At 41.0% G+C, this 19,167-nt stretch overlaps 1 protein-coding gene across 2 annotated transcripts in view; it reads right to left on the bottom strand.

The window, feature by feature from the left end:
- Positions 1-19,167, bottom strand: part of Dnah5 (dynein axonemal heavy chain 5) — a 279,864-nt gene that overhangs the window by 80,594 nt on the left and 180,103 nt on the right. For both annotated transcript variants that reach the window (XM_078018064.1, XM_078018069.1), the window contains exons 50-55: positions 17,291-17,514; positions 15,083-15,281; positions 13,184-13,356; positions 8,873-9,003; positions 5,288-5,441; positions 4,323-4,590 (exon numbers count right to left, since the gene is read on the bottom strand). In XM_078018064.1, the coding sequence (XP_077874190.1) occupies positions 4,323-4,590; positions 5,288-5,441; positions 8,873-9,003; positions 13,184-13,356; positions 15,083-15,281; positions 17,291-17,514 (1,149 nt within the window). The remainder of the gene's footprint in view (positions 1-4,322; positions 4,591-5,287; positions 5,442-8,872; positions 9,004-13,183; positions 13,357-15,082; positions 15,282-17,290; positions 17,515-19,167) is intronic.

Raw genomic sequence — 19,167 nt, 5'->3', positions numbered from 1 at the left:
ATCTGGTCAGCAGCCAGCCTGTTTTATGGTTTATGTAAGGACAAAAGTGATACAAATAACTCAGACATCAGTGCCCACCTGGTACTCATATTTAACAATCCCATTTTTTTTAAACTCAGAATCTGTCAGTCCCTTAATTCCTCCAGGCTCTGACTTCATTTGGCACATAGAAATGTTCATCACTAAATTTTTTTATGCCCAGGTTATCCTGCCCTTAAATGCAGCAGCTGGCCATTGGTGTCTGGATCTAATTTGTAGCATCCTTTAGAAATGTTTGGGTAAAAATCTCTTCTTGGAGAACTTTTACCTTCCTCATAGTACCTGACAGCAGACCAATTCTAAGACAGCATTTTCTGCTATAAGAATAAGCTAAGAGCTGATCAATTGCCACATACATCCTGAGTGCTTCTTGTATATGCAGCACTGTGAGGGATGACAAAGAAAAGAGAAATATAAAAGCTGATCTCAACCTCAAAGAATTCACAAGGGTTATGCATAATGTAGTTAAAGATTGTCACAACCGTTTTTATGTATTTTAGAAAAACTAGCCTATGTACATAAGAATTATAAATGGAAATATAGCCAGTAAAAACTGGAGGGAAAGAAAAAGAACCAGGTGAGCAAGCCTAACATGTGACAGTTAGCACAGCCATGCAGAAGGGTGGCTTTTCATCATTAGAAGGTGATCACTAAACTAGGTTCTCATGCAGTAAACAGGGACCATTCATCAGTTTGGTTACACTTACAAATTACCACATACTGCAAGGCAACAGATTAGACACACTCAGGACACATATTTTCTATGAGTTTAGAAAATACTATAAAAATAGTTTAAATTCTAGGAAGTTTAATTCTAGGCACTGGAAAGATAGAAACAATTCTTACCTGTGACAATGTGTTTGTGTGGGTGTCTGTGTTTGTGCAGCCGGGGATTGAACCCAGCGCCTTGCGTGTGCTATGCAAGTGCCCCACGCTACCAATGAGCTATAACCCAGCCACTCTATGATGGAGTTTTTTAAGTGCTAACCACCATAGCGCAATATGCACAATTCAGCATGCACAATGCTGAGCGCTTTACTTGGCATTACAGGATATCTTCAGGACAACTCCCACTCGCTGAAAACTTCTTTGTTTTACCATGTGATCATTTTTTTTCTTACACAGATGAACAGAGAGAATCAACAATGGGAACCTTTTTCTTTATGTAGCAAGTTATCTCTTTATATTCCCCCAAATCAAAGAGAATAAAAATGGGATGATTTTATACAGGAAAGGTTACATAAAAGACCTCTCAGGGTGACTCAGGCCCACTAAGAGGCAGTCGTTGACTGTCTCTTAGGTAGAAAGAGGTTCATGGTGAGGTGGAAAACACAAAGGGAATTGGGGCCAAATTGTGGAAGGGTGATGAGTTTTAACACTGAGCACCTCGTCAGACACGAGTAGCTACCCTAGTGGTGAATAGAAAAGATGTAGTCCTTGGCCTCAGGCATTCTAGTCCTGTGGATGGATGAGCATTAACCCTCGAGCCACACAATTAGGTCTATGAATTGGAAACTGTGGTTGGTCTCAAGAAGGACAAGCACCGTGTGCTATGAGATGGACAACAGGAGACTGCTCGGAGCAGGAAAGGGGGAAGCACAGGAAGATTTTTCAAGAGGGGAAATTTTGATGAGTTAGCATTACCCAACTAAAGGGAATAGGGTGCTGTGGGGAATGGGAAGATGATGGTTTTGCATGAGACAAAGAAATGGCATGTTCAAAGATCCAGGGAACCGGCATGAGAGGGAGAGTGAGCTCAGGGGAGGGGCCAGCTCTTCCCAGCTATGAAGGTGATGCCAAATACCAATGTAATAGAAGGACACAGAGAGATTTAAGCAGAAAGCTGTGTGGTTGGTTTGTGTTTTTACCATTTTACTGTTGGCAGTCTGAGATGGATGAAGACAGGACAAGGGAAGAGAGATCCTAAGAGAGCAACCAGTTTTTCTCATGTGAGCAACAAGGTGGCTTGATGCAGGGGGTCAGTGAAACAGAAAGAGGCAGATTTCCCCAGGACTTAGGAGGGCCATGACACAGTGTGGAAATGCATCACACCTGAGAGCTGAAGGAAAGGCAGCTGCGAAAGACCCAGAGGTCTGCGATTGCCTGTCTCAGGAATGATGGTGGCACTTTCTAAGAGGGGGAACCAATTTGGTTTCAGATATTAAATCCAGGGAACCTGTGAAACATCCATAGGAATGGATCAAACAGGCAGTTGAGAGCACAGCTTTCAAGCCAGTGGACAGACTAGGCAGGAGATAAAAACCAATGGGACATATTATACAGGAGGCTATGGATGAGCTTTCCTGCAGAGAGAATCTGGAGCAAAGAAATGGGTGTGCCTCACCCTCCAACATGCCTGGCTCACTGCACCAGCAAGCTCAACAAACATGTTTCCAACAGATGAACAAATAGATTCATGCACGAATGAACAAATAGATTCATGCACGAAGATCAGGACACTTGCAAGGAACTGAAGCACAGAAATGGGAGTTTTCCTGCCTCTACGTAATCTTGGCATGGGTTGATGCAACGAGATTCAAAAGAATGGGACAGATTTGTGAGAAATTAACAAAGAAAGGATGAATGGTTTATCTTATAAAAGAAAGGATGATTGAAGCAGGGACTTCACAGGAAGGGCTCTATTTATAAATTGAATCATTTTAAGAGTGCTACATGACAGTTATGTCACCTGGTGTTTTTCGTTGCTAATGATAATATCTCACATTTTACAAAGCATTTGCACACTGATTACAATATTTTATTGTGAGCTTTAGTATAACTCTCAAATACTGTTGTTTTGTGCCCTGCATGCATATCCTACTTCAAGGAATTTTAAAATCTGACCTGTAGTTCTATTTATATTTTTATAGAACTTAAAATTTAAAATTGCCAGTCTTTTTTCAAGCTTTGTGAAACAAAGAAGAAAATTACACTGTACACTCATACTTCAAACATGTTAAGATATTTTTTATTTAAAAGTCACATCTTGGAAAACCATTATTGTAAAGAATAGTGTGCCGAGAATAAAACTTCCCCGGTGGACATAAGTTTTGTTTTGTTTTGTTTTGTTTTAAAAAAAAAGGAAAGTAGACAAACAGAGATGACTGAGTGATTTATACATATGATTGAGAGATGACAGATTCATGAAAGATAAATACATGATAAATTAATAGGTATAGATAAATGATCAATATGATAGCTGATTAATAGATTCGACAGATAAGAGAGATGGAGAGATGGATGGATGATAGATAGGAAAACATGTTCTAGCCCCAGTACTGATCCTACTGGCTCCTTCCACCTCTGATGAGTCCCTCAGCTTCCCTCTCCCCAGTTTCTCCATCTCTAGACCCTCCATCAGTCATTCTCACACAGGGTACCACAGAGTTGGAGGGGCAGGGTCGGAGGGGCAGAGTGGTGGTGCTGAGAGGGGGAGATTCCAGAGTACCTCCTCACCCTTCATCTTTCAGTGCTTTATCTGGTAGGGATACCTGTAAGGCATTACCAGGAAATAAACTATAAAATCAGATGAGAAATCTGAAAACTACCACTCTGAATCAGGATTCCCCTACAATTCTGAAACAGAGGTTCAGGATTATCTGCAGCTTTAAAAATAGCCATGGACAATTTCACACCCAAATCTGGGAAAAAAAAAAAAACAGCACATTAAATGTCTAATCTCTAACACGTTCTGCACTACTCTCCCGTTCCAATTTCACTTACAGAGTAAAAGAGGCATTACGTTCCCAAGGGATGGAAGATTGGACAGAACAGGCTGACTCCCATCGGAGAACTGGTAACAGCCTTTGTCAAGGACAGAGGCCATTAGAGGATTGTGGGATAATGTTTTTCTCTCTGATGTACAGCATCGCAGCAATGGGGAGGGAATGTCCAAGAGACACTTGGTTTTAACTATTCTGGGGCCGACAAACCCACTTAGATAGACCAGTGAGATTAACATCTTGCTGTCTTCCTGTGACATCCCCAAAACTGCCTGGGGATTCGATTGGAGGCAAAGTCTGCAAATACCCTAAGAAAAACTACAGTCACTGTAAATTAACCCAAAGGGTAGAAACTGAAGGTCTCATTCTCTGATAAACTTGCTCCAGGAAAAATCAGCTACCTGATAAAAAAGAACAACGTCTCATAGCAAAAATTCTCAAATGCTGTATGAAGTGAGTCAGTTCAACCCAATACAGAGATAGCCAACGGCACAGAACATAGATGAATAAACAAACACTGTGAACCAGAAACCCTGACATGAATATTTCCACCACACTAACCAGCAACTAGGGCGTCCTTAGGCCATCGGCTGAACCAGTCAATCGTGCACCCTGAAATAAGGGCAGGGAACTTCAAAGCTCGATTTCGGAATTTCTCCCCCACGGGAGAGAAGCAGAGCACTATGTGAAGGTTGCTTCGGACGCGGCACATGAAGTAGTCACACAGGTTCTCATTGGTAGGAGGGCGCCTAGGGTGCTCCTTTTTCATGACTAAGGTCAGATCGCTATTGATTTCGTCAATTTCATCACGAGCAAACAGGTTGGAGACCTGAAAAAGAAGTGCAGGCATCTTCCTTCAGGACACACACCTCCAGACAAACCTCAACACACACCTCGGGAGCTGATGTTTTTCCTCCACTTGGGGTCTTCAACGCGCCTGTTAAAACTTAACTGAAAATTTCAAGATGAAGTCTACCGCATCTCAAAATCACCAACAATTCTATGATTAACTGCAAGGCCACATCCCTCAAAGTGGGTAAAACAAACACACCCAAATGCAGCCTTTCTTCTCCCCTCTGCCCTGTTTCCTCGATTGCCACTGGGGGCACTCACTCGTGTTTTAAATGCTTAGCCCCTTGTTTTCATTGGGACCTTCATGCTTGAAAAACACAGGAGCCGCAATGGTGTATGCCTGCAATACCTTCCCCCTGGGAGGCTACGGCAGGAGAACTGCAGGTTCAAGGCCAGCCCGGGTGGTTTAGCAAGACACTGTTGCAAAATGAAATAAAAAAGGCTCGGAATGGAGCTCAAGGGTAGAGTGCTTGCCGAGGCCCTGGGTTCAAGTTCAATCCCCAGTATTGTTTAAAAGAAAAAAGATCAATAGAAAAAAAAAAACCATTCTCTACACTGATCACCAAGTCCCCAGTAGCATTTATTCAAAACTCCAAGGGAAGAAAATAGAGAAAGTTCTTAAGGCAGAGAAAATCTGGAGAGATAAAACGTGTGAAGAATAAGTGAGCTCCTACCTCACCGGATGATAAAACATTGTTCATGTATTCCAGAAATGACTCCTCTTTAATCTCATTGTCCGTGAAAATAAAAGTGATTCCTTTCCCTTGCTGACCAGCCGTCCTATACAGAACCTTTAGGTCTTCCATCAGGTTTGATGTGTTGTAGGATCTGAAAAAATATTGTCATTGTGTCGTTAGCTAACTTGTTCTCAGGGGGAAAAAAAAAAAAAAGATCCGTGTAATAATAATGCTTTACACCAGTTAGCTAGGCAAAAAGTGCAGATTTTGTGCCATCATACAGTATCTACTGGATATAAATGTTCCCGGCTAATTGATTTTTAAAACTCCACATTTCATAAAACATTACAATTACATAAAGAAAAAAACTAAAATGAAAAGCCGGTCTGAAACAGAAATATAATTTCTACTACGAGCAAATGTCAGTTGAATGAATACATGTAACATTTTGAAAATAGTTGTTGGAAATGACAGAATATTTTGAAAGCCCCCTATCTTAAACTGGTATTTTAGAAGACATCTCATAACTTAAATCAATTCAAGCTTTAATTTTATGGGGAGAAGCTGCCCTATTACAAATGATCCCTCCTGATGCCCCCATATGATTATTTCCCTCCATGTCTTTGGATTCCACATAAAAGAGTTTTCTGAATAATCTGTACCAAAATCGCCAGAAATGCTACGAATATCCCACTGTAAATCTTCCATTGAAAGTAAATCTTAGTTACAAGTCAGAATCAAGAAAGGTTAGCGAGGTCTCAATAAAGAGTCATCTGTTACTGCCAGAAGTAAAAATAAAAATATTCTAATCTTGGAGACTGAGACTTAGTAAATTATTATTTGTCCTTTCCATCATTCAAGAAACTTGCAACCCATAGCACAGGAGCAACTGGCCACCTGACTTGTTAAAAGCTGCTCATATTTAACTTCTGTACTCTGACCTATTTCAAAATCTATAAGCTCATGGTTCCCAAATGGTAGCCTCCCTTGCATGCCAGCCTCAGCCACACATGTGTGCAAAGGCCTAAGGAGCAGGATGCAATCTCAAAGGCGGTGAGAAGGCAAGGCAGACTTTGGCCCTTTCTCTCATTGTTGATGGGTCATTCCTGTGTGACATGCAGAGGAACTGACTTGTCTAAGTGAACATTTCCCCAGGGTACATTTACTGAGGCCCCAAGATGCAGTTGAAGCCACAATGCATTAGGAATCTGGATTGACTACCAAGGTCCTGCAATCGATTTCCAGCTACATCTGAGAGGTCAGGCAATTCTCAGCCTCTCAGAACTTCAACTTCAAGATAGGCTATTGCCCTCTTAACCCACTGAGTTGTTTAAAAAAATCAAACTATCTCATGCATAATAAAGTGCTTTGAAAACAATAAGGTTTTAAACAATGTTAGGAACAAAAATCAGTCCAATCCTTTTCCTGTGTAGGTTGTATTTTATTTGGCTCTGTCTCTGTCCACAAACTAGAAGAATCATACAAAGGTAAACACAGCATATTTCTGTCAGCCCTGTTACTTCAATAAAAGAGCAGTATATGGTTTGGAGTTAGAATGTTCCCCAAAGGTACATGTGTCGAAGGCTTGGTCCCCAATGCAGCAGTGTTTGTATGGGCGGGATCTTGGGAAGAAATTGAATCCTAGGGGTTCTAAGCTCACCAAAGGATTCATCTGAAATAAACCCTTCCTCCCCTAATGGGTTTTCTGAGGTATTTTGTCAAAGCAACAAGAATCTGACTAATGCAAGCAATCTTTAAATTTATTCTCCAAGAAGAACCCTCTAAATCAGACCAAATACAAACTGTAACAACCGCAGCTTGCATAACAGACTCTCCAACCCTGGAGATTCAGCCTTTGTCCTAGCAGGTGTCTATGAGACTCCCCCAAGAGACAGGTCAATGACATGTTTTGCCCATCAATGCCCACTAAGCAAGACTTCCTACTCCCACATCTGTAAATTAACCTCAAATAATCTTCATTCCAACTAAACTTACCAGACTGGCTTCCAACCTTAACAAGGCTAATCCTGAAACTCTCTTTAACTGCTCTGAATCACCTCCACTGATCTCTTCCTATTCGCCCGCCAGTTGTGCTTTCTCCTTGCATTACACACACATACCTGAAGACAACTCCTCTGGGGTCCCCTCTCTTGAGGAAACTACCTCGCTAGTTTCCCAAGCCCCAAACCAGGATGCACCAATTCCGTGAGGCCAGACTTCCAGTGGTCTGTTCTCCCTCTCTGCATTCTCACTGCCACCACTCACTCGTGACACCTTCACACCTTGCCCTGACCCAGCCTCATTGCTATTCCAGTTTAGTTGCTTCCATTCACTCACTGCACGTCCAAATCTGTCAGGCTCTGCTTTCCTGATCCGCCCACCCCGACCAGGAGGGCATTTCCCCGAGGAGAACTACAGGTAACCCATCAATGGTGTCCTGTTGCTCTCAGAGGAAGTCTCAGAGCCTCAGCGACCTTCACAGGACCCTGCGTCTCTTCTCTTCCCATCTGTACCCTCTCACTGGGCACCCAGCCATAGGCAACTTCTTCCAGGGCTCATGTGCTGACTGCTCCTCTTCTCTGCGACAATTCCTACTCATATTCAGGTTTTCAACTGAAGCCTCATTTCCTCCAGGAAGACTCTGTGATCACTCCCTAGTTTAAAGGCACCTCTTTTATGGGCCAAGGAGAATTGTTCTGCACTCATTTCCCTATCTTAGACAGCACTGACGAATCACACCTTATTGAATGAGTGGCTCCTTGTCTGTCCCCTTTGAGTCACTGTAAGCTCCACCATGACACAAGCTACTTCATCTTTGCCATAGTTTGGCTCTGGAATGTCCCCCAAAGGCCTATGTGGAAGGCTTGGTCTCCAACCTGTGGTGCTGTTGAGAGGTGGAACCTTCAGGGGGCGGGGCCTAGTGGGAGGAAGTTAGGACCTGGAGGCATGACCTTGAAGGGGTATTAGGACCCTTCCCTCCTCACACCCCATCTTTCCCAGCTGCCAGAAGGCCAGCTCTCTCCATCAGGATCTTGTGCCTTGTCACAGGTCCAAAATCAACAGGGCCAAGTGACCATAGAAGGAAGCCTCTGAAACCAAGAGACAAAATAACTCTTTCGTCCTACTAAGAAAGTTGACTGACACAGCATCGCTCCCCTGGCCAGTACCAGACACACAGTCAGTGTCCAATAAGACACTTTGAAGGGTTTGAGTAAATCAACGTACATTTTTATCTATTTTCCATTATATTAACATTCTTGAAATCTGCATTAATGCACAGGAAAGAGAGGTTTTCTCTGAAATGCACCAAAAGAAAAAATACAATACTCGTGTTGTCTATGGCATCAAAACAAGGAAGCAGTCGTTCACTGAAGTGGGAGGCTGAAATGTTTCAAAAGCAGGTTGTTAATGTGAAATGTTCATGGACCACGACGAAGGTTGAAAGGGGAAACTTAGTCAACGATGGAGAAGGAAAGCTGTTGCGATTCTTAATGTATATAAGGAAAATGCATTCTTAACTCGAGGTGGCCTCTGATAACCTTTCTCCAAAATCCATTCTAGGTTAAATTCAAAGCTTTTTACCTTGTCAGAGTGATCTGGAAGGAAGTATAGCCAGCAATGAATGAAGCCAACCTTGTCAGGCTCTGCTTTCCTGATCCGCCCACCCCGACCAGGAGGGCATTTCCCCGAGGAGTACGAATGACTCGAGAGATCTATAATATGGAATAGAAAAGGCATAGATCTTTCAACATGTAAACAGACTGGTTTTTTTCCATTTTTTTTTCAATGTGAAAATAAGGCCAAATAATCATTTTAGAAGACAGAGCAATCTTAAGATCAGAAAGAGATGCTGGTTGAAGGAATGAGGGCATCTCTGAAACAGTACTGTGTTTAGGATGCATTGGACAGGGCAGGGCTCTGTGTTGTCAAGGAGGTAATGGGGACTTCGAGGTGTCCTTTCAGCTTGCCCAGCCTATTGTACCGCAACCAGGAAGAGAACAGACATTTCAAACCAATGTCCATCCTCAGAACGCGCAGAGCGTGCAACTGATTAAGATATCCTCCACATTTGAAAAAAAGGAGTTTAAATCAAAGAGAAGTCAAATCCTAAAACGGGGTATACACAATAGAAACACCCTCCTATTTTTTTGGCAAAGACAGTGAACCTAAAATATCCACAGAGAAGTGACTAAAGGATGATCAAAAGGCTGCTCCATGATGATCACTTGCCCCAGACCATGCCAAGTCCCCCTTCTAGTGGAAGTTCATATTGATTTGGCTTTATTCCTACTTGATAAAGTAGGAATAAATGAACTACTTCAACCACAAGGTTTCCAGTCCCACCTGGAAAGCAGCGTTAGGTGTAGAATTCTTGGCAAGCCTTTTCCCTTGTGTGGTAACTATTTCTCCTTCTTTCTAACTACCGTTGGAACCTGGGGAGCTGCTGTGAAAGTCACTTTCCCAAAACAAATGGGGTTAGGGCTGAAAAGGGGTCACTTCTCCGTGGGAAGGGAGGCTTCCAAGAGTCTCTGGGCTCTCGGTTCTGCCAAGGTTTTGTCAAACACCCTTTCCCAACGCTTCCTCCTCTAGTTGGAAGGTGCTCCACCCCGGCTGGAAACACCCTTGGGTTTTGGACCATCTCACCCACTTCAGCAGGAATCCTGGGGAAAGAGACCACGTTTCCCTGCTCTGTGGGGAGCCGACAACCTTGAGGCCAGCTGCTTCCCCAGCTCCGAGCACATCCCTGCGGTGACTCTCTCCAAGCCCTAGTGGGTGAGAGGGTAGACGGGTGAGAGGGAGACAGCGCAGGTAAGGAGCTACCAGAAGTCACACTTCTGAGGAGGTCTTGTGTGCTTCCTCAACTGCCACGTTTCAACCATAATTGTTTCCTTCATGTGATGGGAGGGAATATATTAGGGGTTTGTAAGAATTTTGTGTATCTGGCATTAAGGAAATGTCACTCAACATGTTTACCTGGAACTGGGCTGAAGTCCCACATTAAAATTTCCCAACCCTAGTCTCTGGCACAGGGTACCCCCTCAACACATATTTGACAAATGAACACATACATGAACAAACAGAAGGCTTTAAAAGGGAATTTAAAAACTCATGCCCTTGTTTTTAAATATTTCAGGAGGAAAGTACAGTCAAGTGAGACACTCAAATAGGGCTTTTTCGACCTATAAGGTGTGGATTGTGAGATAGAGAAATTCTTTTTTGAACCCCATTAGCAAGTATTTAAAAATTAAAAATGTTTCTCTTGCCCTGAAGATGATCACACGATAGCAAGAGAGACCTGTTGGTAATAACCAGCATGAATGGGAGAACAGAGAGGAACGGCCAGTGGGAGGAAGATGGGCCAAGGAGACATTCCTGGCTCAGGGCAGGCAAAACTCAAGTGTGCAGCTGGAACGGGATCTGATCTTGGAAGACGACTAGAAGTTTATCACACAAAGGTACTGTGCTGGCAGCAGGTGGGCAACATCTTAGAAGGAATAAGACAAAATTCCAGAGTCAGCGAAAGTCCCAAGGTGTTCCCCTAAGGGTGGGAACTTCCGCAGGGGGCAGGGAAAGTGCAGGAGCTGAGGCAGCAAAGCATTATTCAGGCCCACACTGGTGACCTCCTGAAATTCCAGACAATTCATCAAGAGTCCCCTGTGTGACCATCTCAACATTCACTTGTCCTGGGAAGACTGAGCTGACTTAGCGCCTGCACTCACAAAGCTTACTAGTAGTCTAGCAGGGCTGGCAGACAGACAGTAAACTCTACATAGTGCAGCACGGGGCCGGGGATTTGTACTGGTGAGCGGCTCTGGGTCAGGATGCACTCACCCCAAGCAGGTCATTTTCCTGGATTATGCACAAGGCAGAGGCATGGCCCACAGGCTGAATGGTAGAAGGGGTAGATCATGGAAGACCACCAATACCATAGTCTGAACTTTCACTCAAGAGGCAAAGAGATGCATGCGTAACACAGCGACACAGCCTGAGTTTAAAGATGATTATGCTAATGAAGAAGGGAGCTAAGAAATATACTGACTGGGATCACATCCCATTTGGCTGCAGATTTTGTCTCCGGTTCTGTCTTTTGGCTTCTATCTCGTCTTACAACTGGGTCACATATTTCAAGGCTCATATTCTCACAACACAGAAAACCAGAGCGTGAAATGTCCAATTGGGGCTCAAAAATTCCAGTCCAGGATTCTTTTGGCCAATTACAGAGCAAATCGACTGAAGGCTGAGAAGAAGGGAAAACAGCTTCAAGGCCCTAAGCTAACATCATGCCTCTAGTGCACACCCAGATGGATAAAGAGGGGCTCATCATTGATCTGTGCTGCAAACCATGGGCAGAGATGGCTGGGGCGAACTCGCTCAGGCACAAAACTAACATAAATAACCTCCTCTGTAGCTCCTGGGGATGTGAAGTCCCAGGCCAACCCAACTGTCTCCAACAGATACTTGGCTATAAAGTCGCCTTCGGTATCACCCATTTAGGAAAAGACATTTTTCTTTTCTTCCCCCCCTTTCTTTAATTATTATATGACAGACGTCTGTTCTTCCTGAAAAAATTAACTCTTAACCTATTATAAATCCAGTTCTAATTTCAAACAGTGATATATTGCTTTGGAAGAGCACAGGGCTAGTCATGCAGCACAACTGGATGTCTCTGATTCTGAGAATTCGGTGTCACCAAGCTAAGGACTTCTTGCTGGAGAGATTCATCCCCCTCTTCTTCCTCTTCTCAGACTTACTCCAGAGGCACTAATAGAAAGGTTTCCCTTGCCTCTTCAGAGAAAAGAAGCTGTGAGACCTTTCACTAGACAAGCTCTAAATTCCTCTTCATATATCTAAGGTCTGGTAATTATTAGAAGAGACAACTTGTATTTATGAGCTTGTTCCTCATGGTTAAACCTAAGCAACAGAAGACAGCTTCAAACTGAAAGGATTTAGACTGAAAAGGTAATGGGTGTCAACAAAGTGAGAATATCCCCAGAGTTTTAAACGGCATTCTCTTACACCACAGATAAATTAAGTCACATAAGTTTCTGAGTAAAATATCATATTGTTCTTCTAACCTTTGAGGATCCATTATTCTAAAAGTAGATACCATAATGATCCAAATGACAAAGTAGAATGGAAACTGTACTTTCCTGGGGGAATCTCATTCTGAAGGAATTTTCATCAGCTCAAAGTCAACTGTATATGCATGCTTTTAAATTATTACTTTTAATTGTGGCAAAATGCACATATAATTTACCACCACAACCATTTTAAGTGCAGTCTAATAGAGACAGGCACAGTCCCAAGGGTATGCAACTAGCAATACCATCCATCTCCAGGGGTCTTTGAATCTTGCAAAACTGAAACTCTGTGCCCCATTTAACACTCCTACCTCCCCTCTCCACCCAGCCCTTGGCAACATCTATCTATCCTTCCTGTTTTTTAATATTCTGGGTACCTAATTGGAACAGAGTGCTACAGTATTTGCCCTTTGTGTCTAGCTTGTCTCACTTAGCATAATGTCCTCAAGGTTTATGCACTGCTTTATAGTGATAATCTTCCCGTGATACGCAAATAAGCAGACTTTGCCTTTACTCTGAACTCTGAGGTCAACCACGTTCATTCTACGTGGTGAAAACACCGAGCTGACAGCTGTGTAGCAACACTGAATAAAATTATCACATCACACACTGGAAGTACACATGCTCTTATTTTAAGCCTATGAGGTGTGACATGTTGCACTCGGTTTAGAAGTTAAATTGGAATAGAGCCCTGAGTTCACTTTGAAGCTGAGTAGTCTCCTAGGAGACCAAAATGGAAAGTGGGGTAGTTCTGGAACAAAGCCAAGTGTGTGTCACTCCCAGGAGGTGCTACTGGGCAAGGCCACTGTACCTTGACCAAGTGCACCATCGCATCCGCAAAGAACACCAGGTCCATGCCAGCGCCGCGGACACCCTCATTATGCAGCTGCAGGAACAGATTCAAACGCTCTTTCAGTTGATGAAAAGATTCAATTGGCTCATACACTTTGGGCATTTCGGCATCAGGCTCCTCAGATGTTTCACCTTTGGTGGGGAAGAAGATTCAATGAAGTTTCTTGAAATTGCCGGGCTTCACTACTTCCCTCAACCTCTATTAATATACTCATAGCCCTAAATAACATGAAAATTATTAATACTACTGAATAACATTAATTTTCATTAAAATGCCATGTTATACATTTTTAGGGGAAAAAAATAGGGGAAGCATTAGGATTTCTACAATCATTGGCAGCCCTAATTCTTTCTTGTCTAGAAAGAGTCACTTTGAAATAATGTGCTCGCTGAATTTAATTTGAAATCACAATTAAACACTGCATTTCAGAGATCCTTTCAGAGATACGAGCTTAATGATTAAAATGAAAGTGAAAAAAGTAGGGACTTCACATCAAAATCTCAAGGGAGGTCAAGAATTACATAACTTTTTAAATAAGAAGAAAAAGAATAAGGTCATTGCATTTGCCCGGGGAACTTCTATGATTTAGAAATTTCAGTTAATGGTAAATCAAATGGTAAAGACAGAAGGGCATTTTAAGGTATGAGAGAAAAGGCTGAGCTACAAATAGCCAAATTTCAGTAGTGACAATTCTCACATAAATGATCAGCAAGCTTTGAGAAATGAAGTGCTCTGAAGTCACAAAAGGTTTTGTTTGCCTCTGGACCCCACCCCACCCCAAAGACACAGCAGTTGCTCTTGCTCCTTGAAAACCATAATCTAATTATTTACCTGTCTGAATTAGAGGAAATCAGGTAACTCAAACAAATAAATACAAAATAAATGTTAACTGTCTAGTAAAATCCCCTTACAGGATTTTTATGTATTTAACCTGATTTAAAATAAAATGTATTCACTTCTTTCCAACTGCATAGCCCAGCAATGAACCTTCTGCAATTATCCCTCAAAAACTTTTGACAGATCACGCATACTACAGGGACTGCCCGATGTTTCCCATCGTTTAGAAGGCATAAACTGCAGCTTTTTGAACATGCCTTTTTAGATATGCACATTAACTTAAAATCTATCCTCAGCATTAGAAGAGGTTATTTAGTGAAAGAATAATATTCCTCATGAGCCTGGTTATTTCTGAAGCAAACCAATCGGAGCGCAGCCTCTTTTCATGAGAAATGTACTCTGTCTCCTCTTTTCATAGAACCATAGGCCCTAAAGCTTCCCTTCACATCACTGTCTCTTTCCAACTGCATTCAATGCTCTCTCATTGAGATTTTCCTTTTTAGTTTCAACATCCAGATGGCTTGAATAAATAATTATCTTCATTTTTGCTACCTTTCATTTGACAGTAACTATGGGCCAAAAATGCTCACACGACTCTCCACATAATGTTGTTCCCCACAATGTCCAAGAGCCACGTATTTATATTTATATTTTTATAAATGAGGAAAACAAGGTTTGGGGTTCAGAAATGCCCGGTTACTATGTGTTTTATCATCCTTGAATCTCCCTCAAACTGACTCCTACTAATGCTGGGCACTTTCTTCCACCCTCTCCTGCCTTCCCACTGTATCTTAATATTCAAGAGAAATGAGCATAAAAATAATTCATCTTTGAATTCCAGAATTATGCATTTATCCACTCACTATATACTGACTGAGCACCCATTCGACCCCTGGCTTGTTTCCATAATTTGCCAAGCAGAAACTTAACCTCCCTAAACGGAACCTTCTGTCTTTAGATCTCCCTAAAGATCTAAAGAAACCTTTGGGAGGATTTTCAAACTCTGCTTCAACAGTTTACCTGTAGCTTCTGGTGCATCCCTTAAGAAATCCACAAAATAAGCATCGATTCCATAATCCACCAAGAGTTTTTCCTCTTCGCCAAACTCCTCCTCTACCAAACTTGCTAAAGTCTTATCAAACCAGGTCACATCATCAGACACGGTGAAACGATCCGCTATCACACGTTTACATTCGTGCTTCCACAGCTTGAACAGCTCCTGTTGAGACATGATCAAGATGTGTCATGTCCCTACCAGGCCATACCTAGGAATTCAAGTTGAGATACAATGTAGAGTGAGATCTTTTCTTGATTTAAGATGCAACACTTTAAAGGGTTATCTTAAGGGTTAAGATATGACTCTTTCACTTCAAATTACTCTCATTCAGGTATGATAAATGGAAAGTAGAGTTTATACTTTTGTAGTCTCTAAGTTAAAAAGAAAACATCCCTATACAAAAGTATTACAGATTACTCTGATCAACTAACAAACTGATACACAATGAAGAGGGTTTAAGTTTGTGATAAATTAGTCTTTGGGATAAGATACCTTCATTCATGTGGCCAAAATACAGTATAAAATACAATTTTCTTGTGTACAACTGACCTATTACAATGGCATATTTAGTTAACACAAGTGAAGAAAATTTGTTGCAGAAAATCTGGGTTTTAAACAAAGGAATCACCTAATACAGATAATCCAGGGCCCCAAAGTTTACTGAAAGTTGAAGAAATTAGTTGTACATGTTTTCTGTCCCTAGCAAAAAAATAACAAATATTTTTGTAATCTCATTATTTAATTTAAAAGACGAGTAGAGCCAGGCACAGTGGAACATACTGTGACACCAGCAGCCAAGGAGGCTGAGATAGGAGGATCTCAAGTTCAAAGCCAGCCTCAGCAATGGCAAGGCACCAAGCAACTCAGTAAGACCCTGTCTCTAAATAAAATACAAAATAGGGCTGGGGATTTGGCTCAGTGGTTGAATGCCCCTGAGTTCAATTCCAGGTACCAAAAAAAAACACTAGTGGATATTATTTACCTTGGTAACATTTTGCAGATTAGAGGGTTTTATCAATAATGATAAAATGCTATTTGGTTAGCAGAACAAAGTCTCTTAAATTATATTCAGTGATGCAGTTAAGACAAAAGTTCACAATACCAATTGCTGAAATTGTTTTAGCTGACTAAAAATAAGCACCAAAAATGGTTATCAGATACAGCAGTCCTTGTGGAACTGCATTCCACAACTCCATTAACTTGTCGATAACTATGGGGGAAAAAAATCAACATGTCCACTGTTGCTAAACTGACTCTCAATTCTCTTGTTGAAAGGATTGTGAGTTTTCCCAAAAAATATCTAGTCTTCAAGAGTTAGCAAGTGTGATTACCTATTTGCAAGCATCTGGGACAGAATTGAGAGTTATTTTTAACAGTCAACACAGAATGCTCAATAATAGTATTTTTGATTATTCGACTCTGAATTTATGGAGGGGAGTCCCCTAAATCCCACTTACTTAACTTACTTCCTTGGCTCCAGAAAGGCTGGAAGAGAGTCCAATCCTGCCTTTGCCTGTGGACAGGGCCTCACTTTGAGGAAAAGGCATACTGGATTTTTACATAGCGCTCTTAGTTTGAAGGAAAGCCCTGTACTGGGAACCGTCAGATTCAAGTATATGTACAACACACTCATTTTTGTATTAAATGAATTTTCAACTCTGCTGCCTATTTTCGATTTTACCAACACGCACAGTTCTTTTAGTACATCTATTACAAGGAGGAAAGCTCATGGGTGATTAACAACAAAATGGTTTCTTTTCACTCTGAATGTTTATTTATAAGGATAATTACTTTTTAAAGTTAAAATGTCAAGCTTAAAATATGAAGACTATTATAGGGTAAAATCAATAATGATTATTTCCATTATGTAGTTTTAAAAAAAAAAAGTCTTAGGATGGGAAAAAACTCAATTGTTTCTTTTATTTCAATCACCAGAAAACAATTGTGTATACTATTTCCATAAACATAAACCTAATTAGTTGGAACTTTACACTGAAGTTTTCTGACATATTTACCTTTTTCCTTATTCATGTTAGTTGAAAAACAGTGAAGAAATGAATATGCATGCTAAATGATCCAAAATATTTTCATACAAATTAAATTAATAAACATATTTAGGATGTATGATAAATAGCAATGTTATCTGCTTTTCTTTCTTCCGTGTCACTTACGGCTGGTTCTCTAATGACCTCTGAAGTAGTGTTCAGCATTCCTTGCCAGATCCTAGAAAGATCTCGGAGGTTAAACACGTAATGGAATTTCGCTGGAGTGGGGAGCATTTTAACCTTGGTCATCTGCCACAGTTGACGTGTCAGGGGCACCAGTTTCATCACTGAATCTCTCACTTCCTCTGAGAAACCCCTCTGGGTGCAGTAGTGGCCTACCCCAATCACTCCTGAAAGGGAAATCATAATGTTTTGACAGATCATTTAAAGAAACCCAATTAAAATGAAAAACACTATAATGGAGAATTTGCACAAATATCATTATACACTTTAACAGATGCCTGTATATTGAGAAGATGTTAACTGTTGATCTGTTGCTTTTTCAAATACACACACACACACACACACACACACACAAATACAGGTTTAAGTCAGACAGCATTCAAAGTACTGAAGAGTTGATCAATAAAACCTGCTGAGGGGCTGGGGATGTAGCTCAGGGGTAGAGCATTTGCAAAGCAAATACGGGACCCTGAGCTTGATCACCAGCACAGAAGGAAGGAGGAGAGAAGGCAGGCAGGCAGACGGACTGCTGAAACTTCTGGCTGTGCTAATTCAACATTATTAAATAAGTGACAATGACAAATAGGAAGATGGAAAGAGACCCTCATCGTTATACAGAATACATGTATGATGTGGTGAGGAGAAAAAAAAAGAGGTGTGTCACATTAGATTGGGTAGAGAGATGGGAGGGGAGGGGAGGGGAGGGGAAGGGGGATAGGAAGGGCAGCAGAATAAAATAGACATTATTATGGCTGTATGTATATAGGTGACTGTATGACCAATGTGATTCTGCAACCTGTACAATCAGAAAAATGAGAAATTATACCCCATTTGATTCTAAGGTATGAATTGTCAAGATCATTGTACTGTCATGTATAACTAATAAAAATAAATAAATAAATAAATAATTTTTTAAAAAAAGATTTATAAAAACATCTCCATAAGCCCTCTAAGACATCTCCATTCTATTGTTCCCTTGCATTATAAAATGTATCAACTGACTTTATGTGTAAAATTTTCCAGGCAATAAAGACTAATTAAAAGTGATAGCAGTCATACTTCCTAATCTACTCTCCTTTTCCCAAATTTAGATAATTCAAATATCATTTGGTTTCCAAGCCTTGCTCACTGCTGTGAATGAAGGCAGCACACTGCCACAGTCTATAGCCTGGGGTGCTAACATGACATTTCACTCTGCCAGAAATTAATTAGGATGATCTTAATGAGTTTTTTCTCAACAGCAGTTTCAGAAATTGTAAATTAATACCTAATGGGGGGTTGTTTAGATCTTTACACCCTTTTTCTGTAAAGAATAACTCCAAAATCGGTCACAAATGTGTTTTCATTACTCAGTTAAATGTGTTTGGATATATATTGGGCTAGTGGTTCCTCAATTGAATTATCTCTGAAGCACTACATATTTAAGTATTAATTGATTATAACTCTGCCATTTTCTCTGATGATCAGATTAGGGCTCTTACTGCTCTGTGTATCATTATTTATTTTGGCAAACTGGATTGGTTAAAGTATCAGCTACAAGTACAGTTAATATGGAATTACAACAGCCAGACCTTGCAGGAAGAAACCATCTCATCTCCATGTTCATTTAATATTTCACCCCTTGCTTAAGAAGCTGGCAACAGTTAAGTTAAAAATAAAAAATAAATAAACCAAATAGAAAAGATCTCCTGAGGCATCCAGTTCAGTACATATCGATAAGACTTCTCTAAGTTATAGAATCCATTTTGTTCCCTTAGCTGTCATACTATCTCATTAGTAGCCTAAAAAAGACAACTTTCAATATTAAAATATCCCAGCTC

The sequence above is a fragment of the Ictidomys tridecemlineatus genome, chromosome 1 (assembly GCF_052094955.1).
Source record: "Ictidomys tridecemlineatus isolate mIctTri1 chromosome 1, mIctTri1.hap1, whole genome shotgun sequence".
Taxonomy (NCBI): Eukaryota; Metazoa; Chordata; class Mammalia; order Rodentia; family Sciuridae; genus Ictidomys; species Ictidomys tridecemlineatus.
The sequence above is the reverse complement of the archived record's forward strand: the minus strand, read 5'-3'. Positions and strand labels throughout refer to the sequence as shown.